General features: G+C 39.0%; 1 protein-coding gene across 1 annotated transcript in view; it reads left to right on the top strand.

Moving 5' to 3' along the window:
• Positions 1-13,497, top strand: part of GMPR2 (guanosine monophosphate reductase 2) — a 415,612-nt gene that overhangs the window by 327,194 nt on the left and 74,921 nt on the right. The window contains exon 8 of the mRNA XM_044058110.1: positions 13,142-13,301. Coding sequence (XP_043914045.1) covers positions 13,142-13,301 — 160 coding nt within the window. The remainder of the gene's footprint in view (positions 1-13,141; positions 13,302-13,497) is intronic.

The raw sequence follows: 13,497 nt of genomic DNA, 5'->3' as shown, positions 1-13,497 counted from the left end.
AAGCCCTTGCGGAACCTGATCTTCAGAGGATGCAGCTTAGCCAGTTGTAGTCAGTTTGCCTCACAAAAGAATGTTTCCCATTCAAAAGACAGTGAGCCTTATTCTCCAATAGTCTTCAGTACAATCTAAGTTATGTCTGATGGGAGCCACTGTGTTTTTATATTACCAGCAGGGTTCCACGTAAGGATCCCTGGGTGGACCCTGAGGACACAGTGGTGCCAGATATCTGATCGGCTGGTTTCTGAAATCATTAACTCCAGTCTTTGCAAACATGTGCATTGGTAGATGTACACACCCAGCCTGTTTATGGGCAGTGCCTTTATCTCCTTTTTGCTTCTGTGACCATCAGGAAATGCTTCAGCTGGGGCTGGAGGGCATTGTCAGCTCCAAACAGTCAAAGTAACATAGTTGCAATAGGAAACTGAGCTGCATATAAATGTGTAGGAGATAAGAAAGTTACTTCTTAGCCTATAAGCTCTTCAAGATTCATAGCTTCTCTGGTTCATACTAGGCTGTTGATCAGGTAGATCATTTGTAATTTAGGCTGAGGATCCCAGTTCATCAGTACCCAGCAATATGAACTACTGCTGCATAATTTCATCCCCTTTTAATGAGGGTTTGATTCTCTTCCGCAAGGTGCTCTAGCTGTTGACTCAGAAGGTATTGCTATGATCTGCTGCCTGGGTCTGTGTCACAGACAGAGAGAAATGGAACCCTGACCATGACCCAGTTGATTGGGATTGAATTAACAGCCCTGGCAGTGGTGGAACTAGACAGGGAAGAGAAGCATGAATGAAAGGGCTTGACTTGCTTGCGAGAGGGAATGAGGCAGGTGATCAGGAGCACACAAGATTGGTGCAGTTTTCCCTGTGGAGACTTGGAAAACAACCGACTGTGCTTCAGGGAAGGTTGGCAGTGCTGCTTGCTGGCATTGTACCTTGCAGAAGTGAGGGACAACCAGCATGGAGAGTGCATTGTAAGTCTCCTTCCCCTGCATAGCATGCACAGGGGATGTAAGACCATAACTGGAAAACTCAAACCATCCCTTACTGCTGCCTCCATGATAGCCCCCATGGGTCAGCTTTTACCCTGATCTGGTAGTTAGCAGGCAGTGGGGACAAACAGAAAAGACAGTATTTCCATGGTATGGTACATCAACAAACTGAAAGGAACCTGGTGTGATCTCATCTGCGGAGTGGCCATGAGAATTTGGAAATGGGAAATTTGGCTGCTTTCTTATAGCAAACCACATTCCATGTCAAACCAGTACTCTTGTGCACAGGCTTAGATGCTGGCTTGATGCCCCATAAGTGGTCCCTAAGCCTGTCAATAGCATAGAAAGCTTTATGTCATTGGGAGAAGTTTGCTGCAGTCTCTTTGCATCCCTAACCAACTCTAAGTAGGGTGACTTTTTTTTTCTCTCATTCTTCTTCCAAGTAAGCCACCCTGGGATGTTCTGGTCCAGAATGTGACCCACAGGACTCCTATATACTTTTCGTCTAGTTCTACTCACTCCTACATGCATCAGGAAAAGAAAGACCAGCAATTCCAACATTATTTTCATTTCTGCTTTTTGGCTTCAGCAAGTCTGCATCCCACTCTTCGGTCCTTATCTTCTGCAGAAGCCTCTACATCTGAGTCCCTTCAGAACCTGGGCCTTCATTTCTTCAAAGTAACCACTTGGTTTATCCACTTCCAGTGATAGCCAGAGACAAGACCATTGTCATAGCAAATGGGGGAAATAAAAATAAGCAGAAAATAGTGGAGCGGGTGAACATATTCAAGTGGGAGGGGAGGCAGAGGAGAATGGAAGGCTGAATGATGATGTCAAATCTAGACTCAGTGGGTCTGCAGCCAACTGGCACAAATCATGAGGGGTATTGTGTAACAGAAGAACGCCAAAGAAGCTGAAAAGTAAGGTTTGCAAAAAAGTGGTGTGACCATTTCTACTGTATGGTATAGAAACCTGGGCAGTGAAGCTATAACGGTTGAGGAAGCTAGAAGTGATGGGAATAGTGCCTAAGGGAGGTGGTAGGGTACACACTGTGGGACAGATAAGGAAATGAGAACATCTGAGCACAATCAAAATCAGGAGACACAGAGCCAACGAAAACTCCTCAATAAATTCAAAATGGCACTTTCAGCAGGAGAAACTATGAGGAACATCAATAAGGGAAACCACTTTATTACAGCATTTAACAAGTGCACTACTCACAAAAGTGCAATTGCCCAAAACGCTTAAATGTCATACCGCGTTTTTCATTCAAATACTAGGAACTTCGTTAGACATGCAACATCCCTTGGAACTTCTGGTAGGTCTGGAACTCAATGTAGGAGGAAGAATAAAGGCGTGATGTCCCTGACAGGATTTCCATCAGTTTATCAGTGCTTGTCTGTGGAACGGACAGTTCTGAACAGGGGTAATGATGTTCAAGTAGTGAGACCCAAGGAAAGAAGTCAGCACCGCCATAATTCAGGTGACTGTAACTCTATACTTGGAGATAGAAAGGGTTATCCTGTCAATGAGTTTAACTGACAGGAATGGTTGCAATGTACTGATTTTGCATTTAATCAGGCTCAAGTTGACCAAATGGATAAAGTGGACAGTACTTATGATACAAATTTCAGCTTATTGCATGAAAGTATGCTTAAGTGTAAGACTCTTGACTTAGACAATAAATATTTAAAGCAATGCTTAGAGTTGAAAATAGTACCAAAGGGCTTTTAGTACCCCAATAACATCACAGAGGGCTCTGAATTTTTTTAAAGAACTTTTAATGATATTTGATACATGTGGTTTTTCCATCATGAAAATTATTATAAGACAAAACGAAGCTGAAATGGAAAGGTTGTACAAAAAATAGAGGATACTAATAAAATAATTATAAATGATTTACTTTTTACAGTTGAGGAAGAGAAGGAGAAATGTTTTAATATAAAAGAAAAAATTGATACGAAATGAGTTCTTATCTCTAAATGAAAAAGTAGGAAAATAAGTAGAGACATTTTAGAATACAAAGAGAATATAAGCTACCCTAAACCTAGGCAAATAGATAATATATGTAATGGACAGTCTAGAAATACTGGCCTTTTAAATGAGTATGATAAAAGGGAAGAATGGTTTGGAAATGAAGAGTATGTATCAGGAGAGAATAGACAAGGTAACAGTATGGAAGGAGGTAAGGTAACTTTAATTTAAACTGGAAGGACCCTTCAGAATTCCCCAACCTGAGGAGGTCAGAAAGAATAAAGAGCAGACCAGTGGTTCATTACAAACACAATTGGGGAAGGAATCGATGGTAGTATTGGCTTCCACATGAGGGTACCAATACCACCGGAAAAGATATTATTTTACAATCAGGTTATGTTTATTCCTTTCAGAATTTAAACATTTTTAACTACAGCAATATTGAGTTTAATGGAAACTATTTTAATGTATTTATAAAAGGGCTGAAGTTTGTGCCCAATAGAAAATGTGACATTAGTAAGCTCCTGATTGACCTAAAATTGTTTGTGAGAAAGAGAAATCTTGAGGTAATATTTGGTAGTGATGATAAAGATAGAACAGAGGACAAAAGTCTTAGAAAGAAAAGTATTTTAACCCCCCCCCCCGCTACATCCCCAACTTAGAAACTTTGAAAACAAAACGTAGAGAGAGAACTGAGGGAAGCCTTAAATCGAACAAAGGTTTATTCTAACCTCCCTCACCATGAGAAACAGCTTTTGTTGAAATTAAGTAAGAATAACAATATTAGAGTCATGAGGCCAGCTAAGGGAGGGGGTGGTGATTATGGACAATATGACGTATATGGCTAAAATGGAAGAGGTTCTGGGGGATGTAGAAAAATATCAAAGAGTATCCATCAATGAAATTAATATTGCCTATTCTAAAATCAGTTTGGGGTTGAGAGAATTATTGCATGATGAAATGGTTGATTTGATATTATTTAACTATATCTGGGTTGATAAACCAGTGACACCCTCCATCTTTGGGGAACTGAAATTGCATAAGAACCTAGAGAGCCCTCCCCTTAGACCGATCGTAGCTGACAATGGCTCAAAGACATATGCTCTTGCCAAATATGTAGACACTAAACTAAAAGCTATTCGGATGGAACATGGAGGAATTCTGAAGGACTCATGGGATTTTTTTTTAAATCCATAGACCAAAAGGTTTTTAGTAAAAATTTTATTTTTGTGACAGTAGATATAGTGGATTTGTTTTCCGTTATCCCCCATGGGATAGGAATAGACTGGGTAGAAGAGGCTCTCTTAGAGGCCAAAAGATTCATAAACAGGGGATTCTGGGTTATTATGGAGATGATGGATATGGTTATAAATAATAATTTTATTCACTTTGAGGGGGAGTGTTTTAAGCAAATTAAGAAAATAGCTATGTGGGTGTGTTGTGCCCCCAGCTATGCTAATGTTGTATTAAAAATATGGGAGAAGAAATATATTTTGAATTCCCCCTATGTGAAGTGTTAATGTCTATATAAGAGATACCTTGATGATTTATGCATCTTTTGGATCAATTCTGAATACAAACTGTATGAATTTTTAGAGTATATAGGAAATACTATTGAGTTTTAAAAAAATTACACATTAAAGAACAAGTGGACTTTTTGGATGTGACTATTCAAAAGGATTTGATTAAAAACGTGTTTAATTCTATTTTTAGAAAGAGTACTTTCTCAAATTCCTACTTGTATTCTAATCATACCCATCCCTACAAACAAAAAAGAAGCATAGTCAAAGGACAGTTCGTCAGGATTTCCAGAATGATCTTTGAAGATATTGATTTTTTACAAGAATGTAAAGTTTTAAAAGATATGTTTCTGGATAGAAAATATCCTGTTAAAATGATAGATGATGTCATTATAGAAGTAAGAGAAGGGAGGAAGAATAGATTTAGTCCTATTTTAGGTAAAGAGACTAGTGACTTTAAACTTCTGGGACAGGATAAAATGGTTGAATCTAAAAATGAAAGCCTTAAAGGGTCCTTTGTTATGCACTTCAATAGTGAAGTTGGTGTTATTAAAAAAATCATCTAAAAAAACTGGAAGATATTCTCAGAATTGTCTGACTTAGAGACAATATTCAAACAACCCCTCATTTTTACCTATAGGAAGGATAGGAACATGAAAAATAATCTTGAGCAACAGGGTAAGATTAATAGGCTAATAAGATAGTGGGGATATATAAATGTGGTAGATGCCCCCAATGTCCCTATGTCAGGAATGCGGAGAACATTTATATAGTGAGTAGGGATAGAGTTACTTTTGGAAAATGTTTCTCCAACTGTGAAAGTAAGGGAGTTATTTATTTAGCCGAGTGTAAATGCTGTTCTGCTTTCTGTGTAGGGAAGACGGAAAGGATTTTAAAGAAAAGGATCTATGAGCACCTGTATGATATTCGTAGAAAAGATTATAGGAATGCATTATTCAAACACACCACTAATTGCGTGGATGCTAGTTTTACATTTTTTGTTTTAGAGGAAGTGCCATATGATATAAGAGGGGGACAATGGGAGACAAAAATCGAATATCGGGAAGTATTTTGGCAATTGATTCTTGAGGCTTGTACATTGCTGGGTCTCAATGATCAGGTCTCCCTTGCCCCAATGTTGAAACTCATGGCAACTAGATTATAATAGTCTTAATAACACAGTTTAGTACTGGTTTTAACATCTGTTTTTACAGATTACACAGTAGTTAATAGCTTGCATATTTTTAACATGTTTAGTATGTGTATATATATATATATATATATATATATATATATATATATATATATATAGTATATATTATACAATTTTATATATTTATTTTTTTATCTCAGGTTCTTATTGTGATAGATGGTGTTTTAATGTTTAATCTGATGAAGATTTGGGAGAGGCAGGAAAAAGGTAAGAGAAAACAAGAGCATCCTGTAAAGAGATGGATGGTGACTGTTGGAGATTGGGCCCTCGAGATTGAAAAGGATGGACTGGATCAACTTAAATATGAAAATTATGTACTTGCCATAATGATAGAGCTAGATGACCTATGTCAACAAATACCCGCCTTCACCCTTCACTTGGCAATAGGAGAGGCCTCGGGGAGCAATGCTTGCAAAGATATACATGTAACCCATTGCTGAGTTTCAAAGCTATGTATTAAGAAAAATGAAGAGAAGGCAGGTGCAAAACATTGTGGAAGGAGGGGAGGAGCTAAAGTCTGGGAGCTAAGCTGACCTGAACCTGCAGTATGAGTTATAAAGGTTGACGAGAATGGACTCAGATCTTATAGATCTATCATTATAGTAAGTGCATAACTTTATTTTTTTAAGAGTGGGCTTGCTGTTCAAATCACCAACTTCAGATGTTATGTACCAAGCTCCATGTGTTCAAGCACTGTGTGGGAGTAAGAGCCTTTAAAATACATTTCCTTCATTCCTCTGACTCTAATGCTGTTGCTGTTTAAAAGAAAAAACAAACCTTGTTCTGATTGTTGCTGTCCAATGGATCTTAAGTGATCCTGTCTGTTCACTTCAGCTGTAGGACTGATAGCTGCAGGCAGTAGTCATTGGCAGTTTTGACTTTCCAAGCCTGAAAATTATTTCCTTCACTCCTGTAATGCTCCATGCCTACCTTTTTCACTAGATCGTCTTTGCCACACTCCAGCAAGCATCAAGGGGTACTCCCAAGCTTGTATTCTTGAGACTGTAAAATTCTCTGTTGTTTCTTTTTTGATCATTTATACTACTGTCAGATACTCATTTCAGGCCATTACTTTTTGTATCTTAAGGAGTATGATTTTCTAGTACATTGGATAAACACTACTGTTTGCCTTTTACTTTCTTGCTCATATCAAGTTGCCATCTTGTTTAGGTGACTTCTAGCTTCATGTATTGTTTTCAGCCATTTAGAAAAGCAATACTTTGAATTATTGTAACCATTTTCTCTAGTGTAATTTATGCTATGTAAAGCTTTTGCAGGGTTTTTTTTTTGTAGTTTTTGTTGAGGTTTCAACTTATTGACCTTGTTTTGGATTGTTTTAGTCTGGATAAGGAAAATACTTTAGGGTTTTACAAATACAGTGAATGTGGGCATAGTATCCACACATGTTCAGGTTGAACACTGAAAGGAGTCCTTGAGAAGTGTTACACACTTAGAGGCTCAAGTTAGCTGTATAGTGAATTCCCCATACTCAGTGACTCTTTTATTGAAGTAGATCCTCAATGTGTAAAGGACAGTTTACAGTGAATGGCTGCTTTAGTTTTGTGTGTGTGCATCTAACCAGTAATAGTCTATACATTTACTGCTAATCTGCATCTAAAGCAGTCATGGCAGACTTATTAGGTATATTGTTCATAGGTGATTACTAGACTAATTAACCCATTGAATATTTTAAGCCTATTCATGCTTCCCAAAAATCAAACTTTGTACCTTGTGTCTGCGAGGTAAACACTTTAATCATTATGCCAACTCCCAACCCCCAAAAAGTACATCTGTCCTTTGTCCCTTAGTTTATTTTGTGTAATTGTTTTCTTTTCCCCATTTGGTATTTTATCTTTTTCCCACCGTGTTGTCATATAATTGTCAGTACAGTGCTGCATTATGCTGGTAGTTTTGCTTAGGGATGGCTTGCATGAGAAGCTGATGATCTCTGTATCTTATCACAGTAGCACAAGGACACCAACTTCTGGAAGGTGACTCAGTAAGTGTTACAAAGAAACTATATCCAGTTGCAAGGTAAAGACAGAAAGATAAAGAGGAGAGTCAGACACCCTCCATAAGGGATGCCAGCAACAACCTGCTCACCAGTCCACAGGACATCAAAGGCAGAAGGAAGGAATTTTCAGTGGCTTCTGAATGAAGAAAACCCCCCACAAAAGCTGTACCGCCCCAAAAACAGCCTACAATGAGAGAAGGAGAGTAGCCCACCATAGAAGAAATAAGAATAGCACTAAGGAAAATGAAAGCAGGGAAAGCAGTAGGATCAAATGAGGTCACAGCAGATATGATGAAGATGCTGGGTGAGATGGAGAGAAATGGATTCTGAGGGTACTTATAGCAGTGTGGACAGAAAGGTGTATCCCAGATGACTGGACAATAAGCATACTAGTGCCAGTGTTCAAGGACAAAGGAGATATCCACAACTGGTGGCAGTACAGAGGCATCAGACTCCTACTACATTGCATGAAAGTTCTGGAGAGAGTGAATGATAAACGGATACATGGAGTAGTAGAATGTAAGATGGGAGATGAGCAGTTTGGATTCAGATCAGGATGCAGCACAACTGACCTGATGTTTGCAGTGAGACAGATAGTTGAGAGGAAGCTAGATATGAGGAGAGTCCAACTAGGCATTCCTAGGCTTGGAGAAAGCATATGACAGGGTCCTAAGAAAAGCTGATCTGGGCAGTACTGCAGTGCTTGAAGTCCCAGAAACACTGGTACAATTAGTGCAGGCTATGTACAAGGACTCAATGACTCAAGTACGTATAGTGTTTGGCCTCACAGAGTGGTTCTCAGTGGGAGTGTGTGTGCATCACGGTTCAGCTCTGAGCCCACTGCTGTTCATACTGGTGATGGACTACATTAGCAAACAGGTTGGGGGGGGGGGGACAGATCAACAAAGTTACTGTATGCAGGCGATTTGACATTACAGGCAAACTCTGAGCAAGAACTACAACAAAGGATAGGGGAATGGAATGTAAGAGTGGTCAGAAGGAAGATTCAGAAGATCTCGAGCTGTAAAGATTTTCATTATAATTTTTGGCTATTTGTTTATAGTTCCTTCCTCCCTCTTGATTGTTTGCCAGTAGTTTTTCTTTAATTTTCCTTAAATTCCTTTATTTCTTTAGTCATTTATTGGTTGTTGTCTTTTCGTGGTAACCTAGTTCTGTGACTGTCTTAGTGATGGTAATTTCTTGCTTAAGAGTTCCTTTCTTTTTCCCTTCCATGCTGTTGGATTTTCAATATTTTGTGGTCTGGTTTTCCAACTTCCTTAGTCTTTCTGTTGCCCTTCTTTCTTGGCGATCTGCTGCTGCTGCTGGCCATGCTGTTCTTCTTCTTAAAACAAGATATTTGTACAAAGCACAAATAAGGGCTATTTTTATAATTTGCCCTTACCGACTTAGGAAATTGATAGTATAATAGGTTCTGCATTAGCATAAGTTTTTTTTTTCCAGACCTCCATCTTAATAGCCAGTAGTTGCTAGGAGCCCGCAATTTGAGGCAGAATCTGGAATTTCCCCGCAGGTCTGTACATTTGAGAAGGCATGCTGCTATTTTGTGTGCTACAGTATCACGGCTAGCAGTTATGTATCTCCCATGCGTAAGAAAAAAAAAACTTTCGGAGCTGTTTATTTCTGTCGGATCTTAAGCCTTTGGATCCCACTGACTACTAATTTGTTGGTGAGACACAGGATCTCTTGGATTCATATTTGGGCCCGAAGCCTTCGGAGCCAAAGTGAAACATTGTCTCATTCAGATTCGAAGTTGTCGAATCTGACATATGGACAGAAATAGTTGACTTGTTCTTGGGTCCAGAGTCTTTGGATCCAGCACGGTACATCTGGACAGTGCACCTCTTAGATCCAAGGTCTAGGATCCGGCTTCACTTTCAACTTTCCAGTCTTCCGTGACGGTGCAGATTTTTCATTCATATTATTTGTGTGGGGAATGAAGCCACTTAGTAATGGCATGTATTTATTTGGATTTCAGTACAATATTTAAAATCTGTTCCCTATTACCTGTAGACTTTCTACAGATTTATTAGGTTAAAGGCTGAGAGGCAAGGGATTTGACAGATAATTGCTCTCCAGGTCGGAGAACTGGAATATTCTCTGATCCAATACTGTCAAATCGAACTGTTGATCAGTGTAGATCTGATGTTCCTAAATTCATTCAGTCGTACAGAACTATTCATACTAGATTTATGTTTTCCTTTTTTTCTGCCAGACCACTGAAGCACCCAGTGGTGACATGCTGAGGACGCTTCATGCTTCCTCTTCTCTGCAGGGTGCAGTTTTTGGCAGGCAGTTTCCCTTTGTTGATTCTTTAGCTGATGGTTGAAACCTGTCCCCCCTGACTCAAGACCATATAGGTTTTCCCTTCAGCATCCCTAATTTTTGGGACTTTGTCCCCCATTGTTTTAGGCCTTGTACTTACACTGTTCTTGCCCTAGAAGATTGACAGGCCTGTCTAATTTTGAAGCCTTTGTCCACCAACTCCCTGAAGATCCTGTATGGAGGTCGGATTCCTTTTGTCCTGTCGTAGCTCCATGATACTCTACCTGTATCTGGGAGTGGTGGTTGAAGAGAAGCGAAGGCTGAATGAGGAGGTCAGAGCTAGAATCATAGGGGCTATAGCCAACTGGCACAAAGAAGCTAAAAAGTGAGATGTAACAAACAGTGGTGCAACCAGTACTACTCTGTGGTACAGAAACCTGATTGTGAAGGCAGAGAGGTTGATGAAGCTAGAGGTGATGGAGATGAAGTGCCTGAGATAGTAGTAGCGTACACGCTGGGACATATGAACAAATGACAAAAAGAACAGAAGCCCATTTAACACCAGTTCAAAGAGAACAGATTATGGTAGTTCAGGCTTATGTGAAGGAAAGCAAAGCACAATCTGATGAAGAATATTTGGGACAGATAGGAAGAAGGCAAGAGGAAATGATGGTGTCTAGCAAAGAGATGGATGGATTGTGTGAGAGAAGACCTGCAACAATCAGGCATGCCTGTTGAAGAAGGTAGGTGAGTGGCAGTGAATCGAGAGTGATGACAACAGTTGACGTGATAGCCCGACTCCATGTAGAAGATGAGCAAAGGGGGCTTAATAATGATGATGAGGAGAACAAGCACTATCTTGTGCCTTTGTCACCAGTAAAAGAGTACCGTGAAGCCTAGTCCTGTGTCCCCACCTCATCCATTTCTGTGTAAATACCCTTCTAGAACATTGTGTAAATCTTTCCATTGGCCAGTAACAGACAGCAGTGCCCTGCTTTGCACTGCAGAAAATCGCCATTTTGAAAGCAGGAATTTTACAAGTTGATTTCTCAGTTCTAGAAAAATGTCTCCAAGACTCTGATTTCATCCTTACCTCCAACAAGAGTAATTACATCATGTTTAGTATAAATCACTACAGACAGTCTAACTACATGACTGCAAACCATACAGCAATCAATGCTGATACAGTTCCTTATACCACAAATTAAAAGTACTTTAAAGTCATCCTAGACAGCACACTGTTTTTAGAAGAACACTTTACTACTACTACTACCAAATGCAGTCAAGTTCCTGCTTTGTTATAGTTTATTCTCTGCATGTTTTCTCTTGTAGATAATTTGAACAGGTCTATCTTATGCAGTGCACCCATGACTATCATCTTTTTAGTTTATTACCCTGGACAGCCTTCCGAAATAAAACTTCACTACCATATGCTCAGTTATGTCTTCCAGTTCCTTCACTCAAGATCAACTTCCCTGTTGAACCCTTTCATTGAATGGAACCATCCTTCTCTTGATCTTAGATCAAAGGACAACCTTCTTGTCAAAACAAGGAGGAGCCACAGTTCTTAGAAGATGCCCTGTTGAGAAACTACTTTGGTCCAGTCTGGAATCACCTGACGTTTTCATTCTTCTCTCAGAAATATGCCCCATCTCTTACCTTTTATAGAATGTGTACATATATTTCACTGACATGCCAACTGTAGTTACAAATGGCTCATCGGAGGACTTCAGTACCAGTAACTGCACTAGGTTGTGCTATATCTGTCAGCCTAATACTGGACTTTAGTTTAATCTCCTGGTGAATTACTTTGAGCCTGTATCATATCAGCTTACTACCGTACTGTCTTTAATCTTCTGCGACTAAATATAACATGTCAAATTACATACGGCTGTATCAAAACTTTTGTATATGTAAAAATTCTTGGATTGTCCAATTCTGTTATTTATTAGTGTCTTTTCAGCCCTTGTATCTTTTTTGTCTATATTACGTCATAGTGTAATATTGTCATCTGTTTAGCATTTGTGTATTATGTAACATTGCAGTTATTTAAGCACATTTTTTATTTGTTGTTATTACACAAATGTTTATCCAGCTGGACATCCTCTTTATCAAAACATAAATAAGTAAATTAATCATTTTCTGTAAAACGGATATAGATCATGGTGGAAAAGAAGAGGGTGTGATGCATTGCCTTCATTTATTATTGCCCACTGTGGACATTAGGTAGTCCTCAGGCCATTTACTTTTCGATGAAAAGCTTACTGAGGAGTTCTAGTGCCTTTTGACAAGTTTTACACATGTCATGTCCCAGATCTTTTGGGGAATCTGTCATTTGCTTTGAGTGACCCCTTTGTCATAGATCCTTCTTTAGCCAAAACAAACATAGCTGAGTACAGACCAAACATGAAATACTACTGACTAGTGCAATTTGCACCCTGACCAAATACTCTGTGGTGGTCAGCTTTCTTTAATGTGGCATAACTGGTTGCTTGGCTCTACCAATATTGTGTGATGTACCTCTTTGAAAATAGTCACAAGGAAAGCTGTGAACTCCCCCCCCCCCACACACACACACACACACTTGCATGCACTCCCGTCATGCTGCTGATATACTAGTTGTGATACGGAAATATCCATCCAAATGCATATCTTTAAATTGAAATAACATACCTGCCTTTTCTTAGAAACATACGATTTGCATATAATGCCAGTCAGAGCAACTCTGCATCATATTGTTTTGTGAATAAGAATCTGTTGCTGTAATTTAATAAAAAATATATGCTTTCTGTTTTTAACAAATTTTCAAGGATTCATGTTGGTAATTCAAGTAATCAGTTTGAATATAAACTAGTTCATTACCCTTTGCTTCAGTTGCTGGATTTACAGTGTCTTTTGTTTATAGAGTATCAGTGTCATTGCTGTTGCAAAAAAGGCACATGACTTCTGTTACCTTTTTTTCCAATCTTAGTTGTGGTTTAAGAGTCCGTCACTGTCCCTAGTGTACTATATTTTCAAAGTAAGCATTTTAGGTATTTTTCTGTATTGCCTGTTTTTTCTTTTTATGTAATGATTGTATCCTGAAAGCTAAGTAACCCTTGTGTCCCTTGTGTGGTTTCAGTGTGTTGCTTCTTAAATTACAGGTGCTGGTGCTGACTTTGTGATGTTGGGTGGAATGCTTGCTGGCCACACAGAATCAGGGGGAGAAGATATTTTCAAGAATGGCAAACGATATAAGCTGTTCTACGGCATGAGTTCTGAGACTGCCATGAAAAAGCATGTGGGTGGAATTGCAGATTACAGGTAGGACTGACACAAGAGCTGATTAACAAATGCATATGAGAGGATTGTCATTTCAGTGTTAAGATTACCATTTTGCAGACTGGGTTTTCACAAGCCGTATAGTTTTGCTTCTGTGAATAGCAACATATTTTAAAACACATTTTAAAGTGTATAGAGAAACACACAGTGCAAAGATGATTGACCCCTTCTTCTGTGT

This window comes from Protopterus annectens, chromosome 16.part0, assembly GCF_019279795.1.
Source record: "Protopterus annectens isolate FY-2018-M chromosome 16.part0, PAN1.0, whole genome shotgun sequence".
Taxonomy (NCBI): Eukaryota; Metazoa; Chordata; order Ceratodontiformes; family Protopteridae; genus Protopterus; species Protopterus annectens.
This window is presented reverse-complemented; position numbering and strand designations above follow the sequence as displayed.